This window comes from Rhinoraja longicauda, chromosome 29, assembly GCF_053455715.1.
Source record: "Rhinoraja longicauda isolate Sanriku21f chromosome 29, sRhiLon1.1, whole genome shotgun sequence".
In the NCBI taxonomy this organism is placed as follows: Eukaryota; Metazoa; Chordata; class Chondrichthyes; order Rajiformes; family Arhynchobatidae; genus Rhinoraja; species Rhinoraja longicauda.
In genome coordinates, this window is record NC_135981.1 from 2,775,316 (window position 1) to 2,792,023 (window position 16,708).

Here is a 16,708-nt window from a genome sequence, read left to right on the forward strand (position 1 = left end):
TGATGGGGCCAGGGTGGTTAATGTAGCTTAAATGGAGTTCATTGACGCGTTTGGTAAGGTCTCACTTGGGAGACCAGTTCACCCATTCCTTCTCTCCAGAGATGCTGCCTGTCCTGCTGAGTTACTCCAGCATTTTGTGTCTATCTCTGACTCTGATAATGGGTGAATCAGAAAGGACCAATGATGTCACGCAACTACAATCCATCATAAGCAGAGTTTGAACAAGATATATATTTCTGGATTAAATAGCTCCCACCCCACAAATGTATAGACACATTTTAGTCATATTCTGCTGAGAATCTGCAAATCTGGCGAGATTTCTGAACAAACACTGTCAATGTAATTCCATGGTAATTTCTTTTACTTTAGAGTATAATTGTACGTGTAACAGGTACATGCTTTTCAGGATGGTAAATTCCTCGAGTAATAAACCAGAAAGATTTAGATTATTGATCTGGAAACAGCTCTCAGAACCAATGAGTAATTGAGAGAATAAAATGGCAGTCTCCAAAGCTACAACACTGGACGAAATGCTAAACAGTGAAACTAACTTGTGAAAGACAGTGCAAAGTAATCTTAAAACCAACAGATCAGAGCAAAGTTCTGCAGCCATCACACTGCTAAGAATTCACAGCTGCCTATGAATAAGGAGCCGACAAGAGGAGGCTGTTTCAAGAGGAGGCTATTAACAATGCCAGATCTAACATGTCCCAGAAGCAGATAAAGTGCTCGTGACCCTCTTCAATTAAAAATGTCCAGTACCATCAAAAAAGCTATCTCTCAGTTAATAGGATTCATCCCAAAAGATAAATTAATCCCCAAAACAAGAGCTATGAATCTGACAATACCCTTGCTGTAACAGCCACATGGAAAGCTTGGATGGAATTTCCTAAACTTGGGTCTCTACAGCCTAGTGTAACAAGGACATCCATGCCATCACCTTCAAACTCACACTACCTTGACTTAGAGAAACAGCACCTTCAACTTCCGTTTGAAGTTGTATAACATCCTGAAAAATCTAAGCCGGAGCTTTGCAAGAGGACCTTCAGCATGCAAGAATGCAGAGGTTCAATAATGTGGCTCACCATCTTCTCAGACACAATTACTGATGGTAAATAAATGCTAGCATGGCCAGCAATGCTCACATTCCATAAATGAACAAATCAAAACCCTGAAATAAAAGGAAAACGGATAAAAGGATAAAAGTTATCCACAATAATTTCCATCATTTGACCAGAACCAATTTTCACATTGACCAATATTAAATATTTTTTAATGAAATAACAATCTAAAATGTCAATGTTACTTCTTTCTAGGCACATGCTGCCTGACCTCATAATGGTAACTTTTATTTTATTGATCTGGAAGATGTTTAAAAGGTTAGCTGAGTAACTATTCAAATGAGCCAAATTGAAATGGCGTGACAGTGCATTGGGCTCAGCAGCTACCTGCTGTCTCTTTCTCTGGCCCTTAATCTAGATCTCAGCTACAGTTTGGATTAATCGTCCCACAGATCCCAAGAACTTTCCTTTCTCAAGATAACGGCTTCATTGCAAGTCAATTGGAATCAGGCTTTCTTTCTCATCTGAAGAAAGCTTTCCCTCATCTAGATTTTTTCTGAACTTAACTTTGAGGGCAGTTCTAACCATCTTGCGTTGAAGCAAGCAGCAAATCATAGGCAAAATATCACTTCAGGGAAACTAATGGCATTACATAAAAGTAAATAAACCTAAATACCTGTACGTTACAAGACCCCAATTTTCCATGGCACCTGTGAAAAAATAGTCACACATTAATTTTCAGTATATTTATACACGTGAAGGTTCAAGCATCAGGTAGATCACCTACAGTCTTACTGAATTTTAAAGTTGTTTCTAAAGTCCTACTCTGCTTCTGTTTCTTACTAACTCACTTGCAATTTCTGGCATCAGACCGAGAGCAAATGGACCTCCCAAGCTAAACAAGCTATCAAAAAGGGAGTGAAGAGGGCACAATATTTTCACTTTTACAAATTTGTGTGCATTGTTTCAGGGAGGGAGCAGACAGATATCGCAAATTAAAAATGGTCAACTTAGTTTTCATAGAGACACATGGTGTACAACTTGCCCACACCGGCCAACATGTCCCATCTACACTAGTCCCACTTGCCTGCATTTGGCCCATATCTCTCTCTAAATCTGTCTTATTCATGTAAATCATAGATCAATTATCAGTAACCAACAGTATCACTAGCATAGTTGAAAGTTACCAAGCTGAGTAATGCTGAGGGAGGGAGAAAGGATAACAAGCAGAGGAAATTGTCAAGACAACGTTTGGATTTTAAAAATAAGCAACATTTAAAAAATGTACTCGATTATTGGAATTTTGCAGTTAAAATCACTTGGCAGTTATACAATTAGAATGATGAGGTGACTATCAGCTTGGTATAAAAATGCACTATTATAAGTCGAGTAACATTATAAACACTCCTTCAAAATACTGATCCAGAATGCAGCAACTGATATAAACAAATAATTCAAGATACCAACCTGCTGCAAAGTCTGCAATGGCTATTAAATCGATTTTTGGTAGAGGATACGGAACATTGAAGTATTCTCTATAAAAAGGTAGTGTCTTGACAGCAACCTAGCAGAGAGAAAAAAAACAAAAAACTTTTATTACCATTGTACATGAAGCGAAATAACGAGAACTTCAGCTAGTTTATTTCCACAAAGAGAAAGCAAGGCCATAACTCTAAGGTTTCACTACAGCAAAAATAAAGAATTGGGAATTCATCGAACTCAACCTTCAAGGAGGGAAGCTATCCTCCTTTGAAAGAAATACAATAACTTATGACCAGACATTCCTTCTTCCTGATGGGTCTGCAGGGAAATAATGCCTTAATGTCCATATTTATAGTTTTTTTAAAAATTACATTTAAACCTAATGTGATGGTTGAATATATCCCATGATCTAAGTCATAAGGTTATTTTGAGTCTGTAACTCTAGACATAGGTTTTCCTCAGACAGCCTTTATTTTTTACCTGGAAACCTAGCTCCAATGAATCAACAGTTACAGGAGGATGAATAATGTCACTGCTAATATGGAGAAAAACAGTACGGTTACAAATTGGATTATGCACAGGAGAGTAGCACACGATTCAAAATACATGTGTGTTAAGCAAGGAAATATTTGGATAAGAATCTGATAATCAATCTTTCGATTCTTTCACACCATTCCCTTCTTTTTCTTCCTGAACGTCTCTCTATTTGTTAGAATATTAACACATGAAGACCAGAAACCCATCCTTCAATATTGAATCCACATAACAAACAAGTTTTTGAAAGGTTGAACAGCAAGTACAAGCGGGGACTACAGCAACCCTGTCTAATCAAGTTCTTGCTTGATGCCGGTGCATAAATGCACATTCAGAAAGGTTTAGTGGATACACCAAAATGAGGGCAAATATAGTGAAGATAGTTCACCTTAAAACATTAATTTCACAATATCCTGTTGAATTTCAAGCGCTACAGCATTCCCTTTAAAAAATATATATATTTAAAATCATGCAATTATAGGTTATTAGCAATCTCTCCCCATTCTTCCAGTTGACTATTATTTTGTCTTTCCCCAACTCCACCTCTGGCACTTCCAAACTAAACACCAAGTAAAAAGCAACTGACCACCGACTCCCAATCCTGCCCTTGTCATTACAATGATGACCGTAGGTTAACTCAAGTCATGTTGTGCTTCTGCTTTGCTGCTCTGCATGAAGCGTTTGCAACCTTTGGTCTGTACCTCATGCTGCTGGGAATTCATAATCTATAATTCAAGCCAGATATAGAGTTGGATATGGAGCAAGGTGTTGAAATGGAGAATCCAAACGACATTAGAGCAGTAAAATAATCGAGAGGCAGAAGCACACAGCCTCCACCCATTTATTCTAAGCTTCCTTCCTGAGCCATTAAAATATTTTTTCAGCTCGATTTAGGGAACCGGGTTGTATTTATGACAACTTGAATTCAAGAAACGACAATTACTCCCGCCTCCCCATTTAAGGGCTAACACACACGAGTATACAAAAACAAAAACAACCTCAAGCGCAAATTTTCCTTGTTCCGCTTTTCCAATGGGTGTGTAGACACGAACGAGAATGCCATCGGATGACTTGGCTTCCACAAAATCGTATTCACCGACCACAAACGCCACTAAATATGTGGACATTATGGGTGATTTGGCAAACTTGACTTCCACTAGGTCGTCATCGTCAGGATATGGGTTACGTTCAGTCACATTCTGTAACAGCGAAGGTAAAAGCAAAAACAGGTTACAAGATGCAAAATGGAGTCACAATGCAACAAGACGCTCCACCTGGAAGTGTTCAAGATTCAAGAGCATTGTGATAAAACAATTCTTTACCAAATTATTAATAATGTTTAAATTAAATTAGCAAAATCCCTGGCAGTGGTTGAAAAATATAAACCTTCCACTCAGCATATCCCACTAGAAACTAAATTAGGATTACTTGAATATAGCGTCAGCATTTATATTACTTACATTTCACATGAATACATTTTGAATAGTTGACATGGTACAGACTTTAGAATTGCATTTCCTTCAATCAAGCTTTGATCAGTGTTAGCCACCTTGCTCATGTCAGAAATCCATGGATTTAGAGTGAATATTGGACATGGTGGACGTTAGTTTAGAAAAACCAAAGCTCCAACTCCTCCATCATGATAAGACAAAGACCCCATTGCGCTATTGAAAGATGGTATCCTTAGTATTGTGGCATATTCCTATCCTGCAAGCTTCATTACAACAAATGTAGGTTGTTCATCTCATGCTGCTAATGAGATAAACAATCTACAAGCATCAGGCACCTGGGGTCAATCCTGATCTTTGGCATTAATGACATGGAGTTTCAAAGCTCTCCTCTACTGCACTGGTGTCTAAAAAAACACTAAAAATATTGATGCAGTTATGATGCAAGGAACATGCTTTTCAGGCCGTCAAGAGAGTCTTGGTTACTGATAGAAACACATTCTTCATTTCTAACAAATATTTACAGTTTCACTGCTGTAACAGACTTAATGGAAAAACTGCAGAATTTCTTTGATGATTTACAGAGTTCCCGTTTTGATTGAAGCTAGAGTTAACAAAGTCTACCAGGTAAAGTAATATTTTTGTGGTGGTTGCTACAGTGGAGATTCTTCCATGCCAGTCCCTTTGGAGAATTTATTAAAAAGTGCCCTACTGTTAGATCTCTTTTTACCTGTAATTCTAGCATCATTTTCAGTTGTTCTGAGAACTATATTCTGAACTCTGTAGTTTTCCCTTTGCTACATTCATTGTTCTTGAGTTTGGCTTGATTGTATTTATGTAGAATATTAACTGATTTGACTGGTATCTTGCAAAACAAACCTTTTCATTGTCCCTCGGTACACATGGTAATAATAAACCTAAATCTACTTGCTGATAGGTATGCAATTTTTGGTTTAACCATCAACAGTCAACAATGTAATGGTGGAAGCAAAGGTTCAATTCAGAATGCAAATTCTAGCATCCTGACAGTCTTCACAAAGGTAACACTCAACTTTTCTACGTAACTATTTGCATTGACCATTCCACCCAAGTTCACAAGGCATTTCATCCCTTGCAAGTATTTAGCAACAAATAGGTACCGAGAATGATGAAGAAAAGTGAACTGCACAGGGAGGCGAGTGGCTCATATTTCAGAAATGTAACTTAAATTTGCAAGAGCGCTTATTAACCGAAAAAGGAAAGATATCCAAGATTGCCAATTTTAGACAAGGTATGTAGTGCAACTGATATTAAGCTTTCTAGAATGAAAAGCCTTTTCTGATGATCTCAGATTATTTCGAATACGAGTTGAAATCTTATCAAGTAGATAATTTGGCCACTTAGGTACACTTTAAGTTGCACAAGCTATTTGACTGGAGCAAATCATAAATTTTACCACTCGGGCATTGATCACAAAATATTCAGAGACACAGGAACATACAGCACAGGAATAGACCTTCTGCTAAACTCATCTATGCCCACCAAGATGGCCATCTACACAAGTCCCATGTGCCCATGTTTGATCCATATCCTTCCAAACCTGTACAAATGTTCTTTAAATGTTATTATACCTGCCACAAACAGTTCTTCTGGTAGCTCATTCCATTTTCCCAGTACTCCGTGTGTGAAACATTTGCCCCTCAGGTTCTCACCTTAAACTTATGCCATCTAGTTCTTGATTCTCCTCCCTTGGGAAAAAGACTGCATTGACTCTAAGCTCCTGTGATTTTATACATCTCTAAGCCTTCATGTTCACCCTGCAGTTTGCTACGCTCCAGGGAATAAAGTCCTAGCCTATCCAACTTCCCCCAGTAGCTCAGTCCCTCGAATCTTGGCAATGTGAATCTTTTCTGCACTCTTTCCAGTTTAGTGGCATCTTTCCTACAGATGGGTGACTAAAACGGAATATTCCAAGTGTTGCATCACCAATGTCTTGTACAACTGCAATATAAACATCCCAACTTCTAGATGCAATACCTTGGAAGACTAGAATGCCAAAATACTTTTTCACCATTCTGTTTTCTGTGATGCCACTTTCAAGGAGTTATATACTTGTTCTCCGAGGTCCCCATGTTCTACAACACCCACCAGGACTTTACCATTCACTGTGGAAGTCCTACTTTGGTTACACCTCACAACACCTGCAAAATGCAACACTTCACATTTATCTGAATTAAACTCAATTTGCCATTCCTCACCTCACTTGCTCAATTGATCAAGATCCCGCTGTAATGCTTGATAATCTTCTTCACTACCTATTTTAGTGTCATCTGCAAACTTACTAATCATGCATTGTACATTCACATCCAAAATTGTTGATATAGATAATAACATTGGGCCCAAGGCACATCACTAAACACAGGCCTGCAGTCAGAAAAACTACACCCACCATCACCCCCTGCTTCATATCATTGTCAATTCTGCATCTAAATAGCTCTCTCTCCCTGCAATTCAGGCGATCTTTGAATCACTTATCAGGCAAAACTTTATGAAAGGCCTTGCTGAAGCCCTAAATAGACAATGTCTACTGCTCCACCCTCATTAACCTTCTTCAGTGATAGGAGTGGAATTAGGCCATTCGGCCTATCAAGTCTACTCTGCCATTCAATCATGGCTGATCTGTCTCTCCCTCCCAACCCCATTCTCTGCCTTCTCCCCATAACCTCTGACACCCGATTCTTGTTACTTCTTCAAAAACTCAAATCACATTTTGTGAGATCCAACCTCCCATGCACAAAGCCATGCTGACTAGCCCTAATCAACCTGTTTATACAAATGCATGTATATCTTATCCCTCAGAATCCCTTCCAGTAACTTACCTACCACAGATGTCAGGCTTACTGTTCTATAGCTCCCACGTTTTTCTTTGCAGCCCTTAAATAAAGGTACAACATTAGCCGCCCTCCAAGTCTTCTGGGGCCTCACCCATGGCTGACAATGCACCCCATATCTCAGCCAGGGTCCCCACATTTTTTTCATATATGCTCATATATAATCATAAATTCAAAAACTATCCATGTACAAAAACATATTTTGGAAGTAATTGCATTTTTGTTGAATGCCAAATCGATCTAATGATTCCCTGTTTTCTAACATCCAACAACAGTCTTGTTTTTGGCACAGACATTTTCTCCTTATCTTGTAGAATGTGTGTAATTTATGTATCGTTTATGTTTTTGTGTGATGTCCGAGCCTGTGTGCCTGTGATGCTGCTGCACGCATGATTTTCATTGTACTGCATCTCATCATACTTGTGCATGACAATAAACTCTACTGAAGAGTGGTTAACATAATCCCCATTTGACCTCTCCTGCTGACCAGCAGTAAATGCATAAAACTACAAAGAAAACTAAGAACTGAATCTTTATCCCATTTCTAATATAGACATCAGCTCGCCACTAAATTGATGAAAGTATTTATCCTCAAGCCACACAGATGGCTTTCCCGTATGGGTAATGCTATGAACAACAAAGCCAGTTTGTAAAACAAATTTTGCAAGACAAAATTAAGAATTGTCTGCAATCAAAAAGCATCCCTGGCATATTATATTTAAAATAGCGACCAAAATGATGACTGCTTCAAAACCCTTTTCCACCAACCACCCCGATGTTTCCTAAGACTGAGAAATCCATGCTAGCAATGTGAAAGGTAAATAAATTGCTGCCATTGACAAGAATACCCACATTTGACACTAGAAGGAAATATAATCTTGCCACTGCCACGTATATTTTAAGACCTTAATCAACAAGGAAAATATTTAAGCAAGATGGGGGATAACAGCAAGTCATTGATAGTCAATTTTGCTTGACATGTTTGTAATTAGATTGACACAACCTGAAAATATGAAATTTAATTTATCTTGCATTTTAATGTAAGTTTGTTTATTAGGATTAAGTGATTGATATATGGAGAGGGTGAGCAGGTAGGATCTATACTCATTGGGGTTTCGAAAATGAGTGATCTTATTGAAACCTAAAAAGATTCCGAGAGAGACTGATAGGATGCTGAAAAACATTTTCCTTTTATTGGGGTATCTGGAACTATGGGACAATTTCAGAATAAGAGGTTGTCCATTTAGAATAAATATGAGGAGGATATTTTTCCTTCAATGAGCTGCAAGTGGAATTCTTTACCTCGGAGAGAAAGTCATCGAACATATTTGAACTACAAGAATGAAGAGGTCTGGTGAGGACAAGAAAGTAGATTGAGCCCAAAACTGGATCAGCCACAATCTTACTGAATGTGGAGCAGGCTCGAGGTGCCAACTGACTTGCTCCTTCTCTCATTTAGACTTCTGCTTTAGACTTGAGATACAGCATGGACGTAGGCCCTTTGGACCACCGAGCCCACACCGACCAGTGATCGCCCCGAACACTAGCACTATCCCACACACGGGGACAATTTACAAAAGCTAATTAACCTACAGACTTGTACGTCTTTGGAGTGTGGGAGGAAACCGGAGCACCCCAAGAAAACCCACGCGGTTAGAGAGAGAACGTACAAACTCCATACAGATAGCACCCGTAGTCAGGATGGAACCTGGGTCTCCAGTGCTGCAAGGCAGCAACTTTACCACTGCGCCACTGTGATGCCCCATTTCTTATAGTCCAACTGATTTCAATATTTTATTTCTATTTCTAATTTATTAAGTAAAACCAGTTGGCACTTCTCTTCTACCACTTGTCACTAGGCTCATGAGAGAGACACACATGAAGCAAACAGTAGTACTTACCACAGATAGACACAAAGTGCTGGAGTAACAGCAGGGCAGGCAACATCTCTGGAGGAAAAGGATAGCTGATATTTCGGATCGGGACCCATGACAGTAAACTAAAACCTGTCCTTTTTCTCCAGAAATGCTACCTGACCCACTGAGTTACTCCAGCACTTTGAGTCAACCTTTGGTATATACCAGCATCTGCAGGTCTTTGTTTCTTCTAGTAGTACTTACCATGTTTGATAAGGCAATTTTGTCCTTTGGAACAATGAGTGTGATGTCAAACGTTGCTTTAATGGAAGGTTCATCCCAACATGGAAATGCTCTCCTTGCATCTGTTGGCTGGAAAGAATAAAGGGAGGGTTAAGGAAAAAGACCAGGAGTAGCAAGAAAACAAAAGGGTTACGTGAGAATGGAGTTAGAGAGAAAGAAAGCTAAATTCAACACATCACATTATTTTATGGAAGGTGTAAATATAGATTAAACTCCATTGGCCTTTTCTCCCTCCATTTCTGTAGCCGATCTATATCCTGCTGTATAATGTGACAGCCTTCCTCTGTGTCCGCAGCAATCTTGGCATCATCTGCAAACTTACTAACCAATCTGTCTATGCTCGAGTCCAAGTCATTTATACTGTGTGTATCGCAAACAATAGAGATCCCAGCCAGAACCCTGTGAAACTCCATTGGTCACACACCGACCTTCCCGAATTTTGCCATTTCACCATAACCCTGTGTGTTTGATCAGTAAACCATATGACCAAGTCACTGTTAATCCTGCACACCTTATTTTTCTGGGTCAAATGCCTTGGTAAAATCCATGTAGACAACATCTAATGCCCTGCCCTTATTAATCACCTTTGTTGCCTCCGCAAAACAAAAACTAAAATCGATCAAGTTAGTAAGACACAACCTCCCACTTCCCATTTTCCAGTTATTTATTCATCTCCCAATTGAACACGACAGTTGAATGTGTCTTCAGCACTGTCCAGTATTCTGGACCCTAACCATTTGCTTTGATAATTGTTTTCTTCATGCCATTTTTAGTTCTTTTTACCAATCACCTTTGTCCCCCACGTCTCAACTTTTCCCCCAATGGGAACAGTTTCCTTCTATGTCCCTCTATCAAACGATTAACCGTTCATAAACAGAAATGAGTTGGTTGCAAAAAGATGTAATAGAGGGACATACAAGTAAACTCTTATACCCTTTTAGAATGAAGATATAACATTTAACTTTTTCCAATTTAGTTGCAGCTTGCCTTTATTACTATGATTTTTGAATGAATGAATGAATGAATGAATAAGTTTATTGGCCAAGTATGCATATACAAGGAATGTGCCTTGGTGCTCCACTCACAAATGACAACACAAACATACAGTTAACAATTAAAAATAAAGCATAACCACATCAAAACAATAAGGATACAACATTACGATTTAAACATTGGTGTGAAAATAAACTAGAGCAAAAAGAGACTAGACTTTGGTTATTGAGTAGAACTATCATTTGAACTACACATTAGACTTCCATGAGTAACTTTTTCTTTTGGTTTTTGAAAGATTCCATTTCTCTAAACTCTTGCCCTGTTTACGTAATATTTCAGGAATCTTTTCTCATGTTCTCTTACCTCCTTTTTCACTTCCTCCCTGATCTTTCTGTAATCAACCTGGTTCACACTTGTGTTAACAACCTGACATTTGTCACATTCTTCTTTTTACTCTACTCTCTAATGGTCATCCATGGATCCCCATTTTTAATTTCCCTATATGTTTCCCTCATGGAAACATACTGAGACGATACTAAACCCTCTCTACTTTAAAGACCTCCCCTGGTTCAAATACACTTTTGCCTGCCATGCTTTGGTTTCAGTCATAGAATCAGAGCATGGAACCTGGCCCTAAGGCCTAACTGGTCCAAGCTGCCCATGATGTCCACCTAAGTTTGTCCTATTTGCCGCCATTTGACTTGCATCGCTTTTAACCTTTCCTGCATCTGACCATGTATCTGGGCTCATCTCATTGAAATTCACTTCTCCATTATTAATCATTTATGCATTTTTATACTGTGATGTAATTACATTGATCAGTAAAAAGAAAAAATATTGCTTTACTAAGAAAGATATATATTTTAAAATAAAATTTTGAAGTTAAGCAAATTTAAAGAAACATATCCAAATAGTTAAAGATTGCATAAAGTCCAGACATTGATGAGCATCTACCCAAAGGAAACATTTAATATGGTTAACAATTTCAGACATGTGACAAAATGTAGACAATATTTGGAGCATTTCCTCCACACCAAAAATTCAAAAATTCATCATTCTCAAACTTGTTCCTGGATTGTCACACAATATAGATCGGAAAGGTGACAAAAAAGACATTACATGACATTAGAATTATGTTATCTAACCTCGAATTGAGAAACAGCAGCAAAGTGGGTTTCTCCTGACGGTGTTGTGTATTTGCTTCTGTAAAATCCCTTCATTTTATCGTTGAGTTCTCCAACAAAATCAATCTTCAAAGTGCCATTACCTGGTAAAATGTAATCTTATAATGAATACCATACGAACAGGAACACGCTTCAGACCATAAAAGTGGAGGACCAAGAAGATTGTCATGGTTGCACGATAAACCCATAACTGACTACGTTTATTACACCCAGGGGACATCTCGGGAAGTGCTTGGGTAGTAAACATTTTATTGGTTATTATTTTTGTAATTATAAATGACAGTTGTGAAATGACACTCGTCTTCCACACGAGTATTTCCCTTGCAGGCTTCTTCCGCTACAAATCTGGATACTTGTGAAGCTACAATTACCATGCGGAAAATGACAACCCAACGGCAGCCAAAAGGAAGGCATGTTCACATCATTTTATTGATATGAGCCAAATTTAAAGCAGGATCAAAGTACTGATTATTAATACAGTGCATTATACAATCTCTATTTAATAATTTATTGTATTGACATACATATTCAGAGGACAGTAGCATTCCACTAAATTGTTAATCAATATAACTTCCTATTCTTTCATCGGGATTCTTTCCCTTCTAGTTTAAGCATGTTCCTTCTTGGCCTTTACTATCCAGCCCCACACACACACAGAAGTATCTGACAAGATTCCAGCACAAACGGTTTTCCAAAACACAAGAAGCACGTAAATTATATAAATCTAGAAGGTGATAGTCTTAAGCTATTTTCAGATAAGGGCGACATCATTGCCAGTATTCTATATGCTGGGCAGGCGGTATTACAAAAGGGGTTGGACATTCAATATTGAGACAAGAAAACTTTTTATACTGAGTATCGTGAATCATTGGAATTCATTACCCAAGAGCTTTAAAAGCTCAGCTGCGGAGCAAATTCAAGGTGGTCAGTAAATACAGTAAATGGACGGAGTGAGGGGATATGGCACAAATAGAAGAAAGTTGTTCTGATGTGAAAGATCAGCCATGATCTTACTGAATGGTATAAGACATTGAACAGCCTATTCCTGTTATTTCTTATGTTCTTATAAGCAACCATTGAATAAAAAAAATGTTAATAACTGAAATTTTCTTCTTATCCCTGGTTTCCAAGTTATAATGGACACAACTAGCAGCCCCTCAAACACTGACCTGCTATACATTTGCACCATAAATTCAGCATTAAGGATTTTCATATTACAATTTTATCCTTTTTAACAAACTATCTTCTTCAAAGGCAGACACAAAATGCTGGAATAACTCAGCAGGTCAGGCAGCATCTCAGGAGAGAAGGAATGGGTGACGTTTCGGGTCGAGACCCTTCTTCTCAAATCTCCTTAAAGAAACGCTTCCTCCCTTTATTGATCAATATTCAAGCCGTTAACTTCTATCAAGGTGGGCCCTGGGATGGTTGTCCTTTCCAATCCCAAAACCATCTGTGCCAAGTCCCTTCTTGTTTTCACACATTTGATGCATCACCCAGGCTATTCAAGTTTTATAGATCCATGATGCATTCCATGCTGCGGCATATAACAAAGATGTCACAAGCACCTAACTACCAACAACCTGCTTTTCCAACTGAGATTCACCAATTGTCCAGTAGTCAACAAATTTGTTTCAAAATAATTTAGCAACAGTTATCAATGCTAAACCGGTTAAGTAGATCAAACGTTTTGCTTTTGTTTAAAATAACAATTTCTCTATTACTGATCTGATAAAATGCAATTATCTTGATAATGAAATACTCAGTGTAATAATCAACTATTAGGTTATGGAATGCCTCACTTTTTAAAGAGCAAGCAAGTAGTTCTTCTCTATACAGTGATAAACACAAGAAACGAGCACCCACACAGAAATGGATGCAATGACCCTGAAATCATTTTAGGTTCAGCTCTAACTTTGAAGGATGGATTTCACACAATGGAACAATGTCCAAGTAGAAACGAATGCATTTGTGGCATCCATTTCATCCATCGAGGTCATCTATGCATGGGAATCATAGGCTGACTATGTACATTTGGGAAATATGCTACAGCCACATGACAAACATTGGCAAGTCAGTGTTTCTGTCACTAAACATAAATAAACTGGCAGAGACACAAGTGTAAAATTGAAACTTAAAAGGTCTTAAAAGCTAAACAACAGAAATGAGCTGGAACAAAATATGAGAATATCCTTTTACTTTCCATGATCTAGAATTACCTTTCTGTAGCGCGCTCGGAAATGACAGTGTCACCTTCTCATCTTCATTCTGATAATTGAACCCTGTTGCATTTATTTCTAAAATGAAATAGATACAAAAAGTGTTTATTTATGTTCAGCTGGAATGCACAATAATAGCAAAACTTGGAACTAACCTTATTGCACAAGCTACAAACATTTCTTTGGCGTCCTTTAGAGCATGGTTTTAAAATTCTTGGGAAATGGACATTGATGGCATCCCAGTATTTATTGCACATTTCTAATCTTTAAATATTATTGTGTCAATTGGAACAGCTACAGTCCTACACCAATTTCACATAACATACAGCAGCATAGGCCTGAAGGCTATCCTGGTCTTGCTGCATGCAGGCACAAAGCGGCTACTTTGATGAAGAGTTGTGAATAAAATTGTACATTGTATAATCTGCAAAAATCTTCCGTTCCAATCTGGCTCACTGCCCTGTGGAACTACCAGAGGCTGGACTCCCAACAACTACAACTCTACTATTTTGTACAAGGCTGCGATGCCAATCACTGGAGTTCATTCCCATTAAAATGCATTGATTTTTGTTTTACCAGGGCTCTATGACACCACTATCAAATACTGCTTTTACTTGAAAGTCAATAACATCTTTTTTTGCCTCTGGCATTCAGATGTTTGGTCTGGATCTCAGTGGTTCAAACCTGGCAATGCTTGTTGAACATCGTTACTAATGCTTCAAGCCTCAACATGTGTGTTTGCATGCCCCATCCAGCCACTGTTGAGAATGGGGTTCTTCTTGGAGACTCTTCCTCCCGTTAACTATTTAATTGTTCATGATTAAATGTGGCAGGATTGCAGCTCTTTGATCTGATACATTGTGCTTAGCGCTTTCTACAACATACTACTTTGCTTGTTCAGCACACATGTAATCCTGTGTGCAGCATTTCCTGGTTGTACTATCACTTTTAGTCTGATGGTGCTCTTATGCCCACATGCCCTCTTGCAATCATTGAACTAGTGCTGATCCCCTGCATTGATTATACGGTAAAGTGATAGAAAGATATGTTTGGCAATTACAGATAACAGAAGTTACATTGTGAAGTCAGACTGTAAATATTGTCCAGGGCAGTTTTACAGGCAATAGGATAAACACGCCAAATGTTTTGCCTCCATATCATAGATCTTAATTACAAAACAAATGCATGTCGAAAGGGCCAAGGGCAGGCACAATCAGATTAACCATAGTCAATTATTTTTCAATTATGACATGGCTTATCATCATAGTTCGGGAACATTATATTTCAATGAGTTATTACCATTCATGGAACAGTCTAACAAGGAACACTGTCAAGCTATAAGTGTGAGGATCATTACTGCACAACAAAATACATGCTCTCAACAAAATAACCAAACACACACGTTTTGCTGGAGAATGAAGCAGAACCTTTCAACTTCCCCAAATTAACCGAGGGACACCATGGTGAACTGAATGGCACTCTTAGTGGCTCAATAAGACCACACCTTGGATTTCATTCTGACTCCTATTCTATAGATGAAAAGTTACTAATAGACATTTAGCAATCATAATGTAGCTGTGGCAATAAATGTTCACATCTTATGTCAAAGACACCTATTGTTCCCCATAAATTTACAGCATTTAAAGCAGCCAAAAATACAGAGCCTCTTTGTCTGGAACCATAACATTATCTAACAAAATGTCACACAAAACTATAGATAAAATATGTATAATTCTAAAGCTGAGGGTCTGATACCATAGGTATGTGGCCAATATAATGATAAAATAATAGCCTGAACTGCAAAAATCTGGAGGGTCTGTCAGATACAGATGTTTACCCAAGGAAAACAGAACACTATTGCAACTTCAACTATAACCACTATTTTTTTCCACTTTCTTTATCAATGTAAAATAAATCCCAAAATTTGTGTGTGTCAGATTTGACCTTCTTTTCCGAATGTTTTATCACAAACTGGAATTAACTTTAATCTTTTTAATCTGCTTCACATATTCCTGTTACTTCCTATCATATCTACAAATGTGACAAATATAACTGAAACAGAAGCACAAATTTATTTGATGCACACATTTTAAAACATTTACAAAATATTTCTTCTCACCGAAAAGTTAAATTCAAATCGTACTATCATAGTGTTGCTTTTACAAAAGTGCAAATGCATAAAACCAGAAATTAAATTAGCAATGTAAATTATCTGACTGGTCCCAAAAGTTTAATAATCATTTATGTATTAATCCTTCAATTTGTTGCCAGAAACATCACTGCCCAAGGCTGAGAGTACAGCCACTAACAGTAAGTCAAAGGGATGGTAGATGAACAAGAGGCCAGGGTTGGAAGACTTCAGTCTTGTGGATGGTAAGATTTACAGAAAATGGGTCATATACAGCCACGGAAGGATGTACACATAAACCTATGTTTCAAGTATTAATGGACAAGAAGCCAATGCTAATGGGGATCAGGAAGCCTGTCCTAAACAATCACTGTGTGCAGTTTGTAAAACTGACACGATGATTTCAGCAGGGATGAAAACATATGTTGCAGAAGTGGAATTCTTTGATTTAAATAAAGTTAATTGTTCACTTCAGGATCCATATGAATTTATTTATTTTTTTAAATTATTTTATTTTTTAGAGATACTAGAGAATTCTAGAATTGAAGAGTCTGTGAGAGTGATTGACAAGAGGAATGCACCTTATTTTTTCAGAGGGGCAGGGTACAGCCAGTGGGAAATTCCACAATC

At 38.0% G+C, this 16,708-nt stretch overlaps 1 protein-coding gene across 1 annotated transcript in view; it reads right to left on the reverse strand.

Annotated features, from left to right (window-relative positions):
- Positions 1-16,708, reverse strand: part of npepps (aminopeptidase puromycin sensitive) — a 136,016-nt gene that overhangs the window by 73,233 nt on the left and 46,075 nt on the right. The window contains exons 3-8 of the mRNA XM_078424846.1: positions 13,951-14,028; positions 11,693-11,814; positions 9,516-9,623; positions 4,076-4,276; positions 2,529-2,625; positions 1,738-1,771 (exon numbers count right to left, since the gene is read on the reverse strand). Of these exons, the coding sequence (XP_078280972.1) occupies positions 1,738-1,771; positions 2,529-2,625; positions 4,076-4,276; positions 9,516-9,623; positions 11,693-11,814; positions 13,951-14,028 (640 nt within the window). The remainder of the gene's footprint in view (positions 1-1,737; positions 1,772-2,528; positions 2,626-4,075; positions 4,277-9,515; positions 9,624-11,692; positions 11,815-13,950; positions 14,029-16,708) is intronic.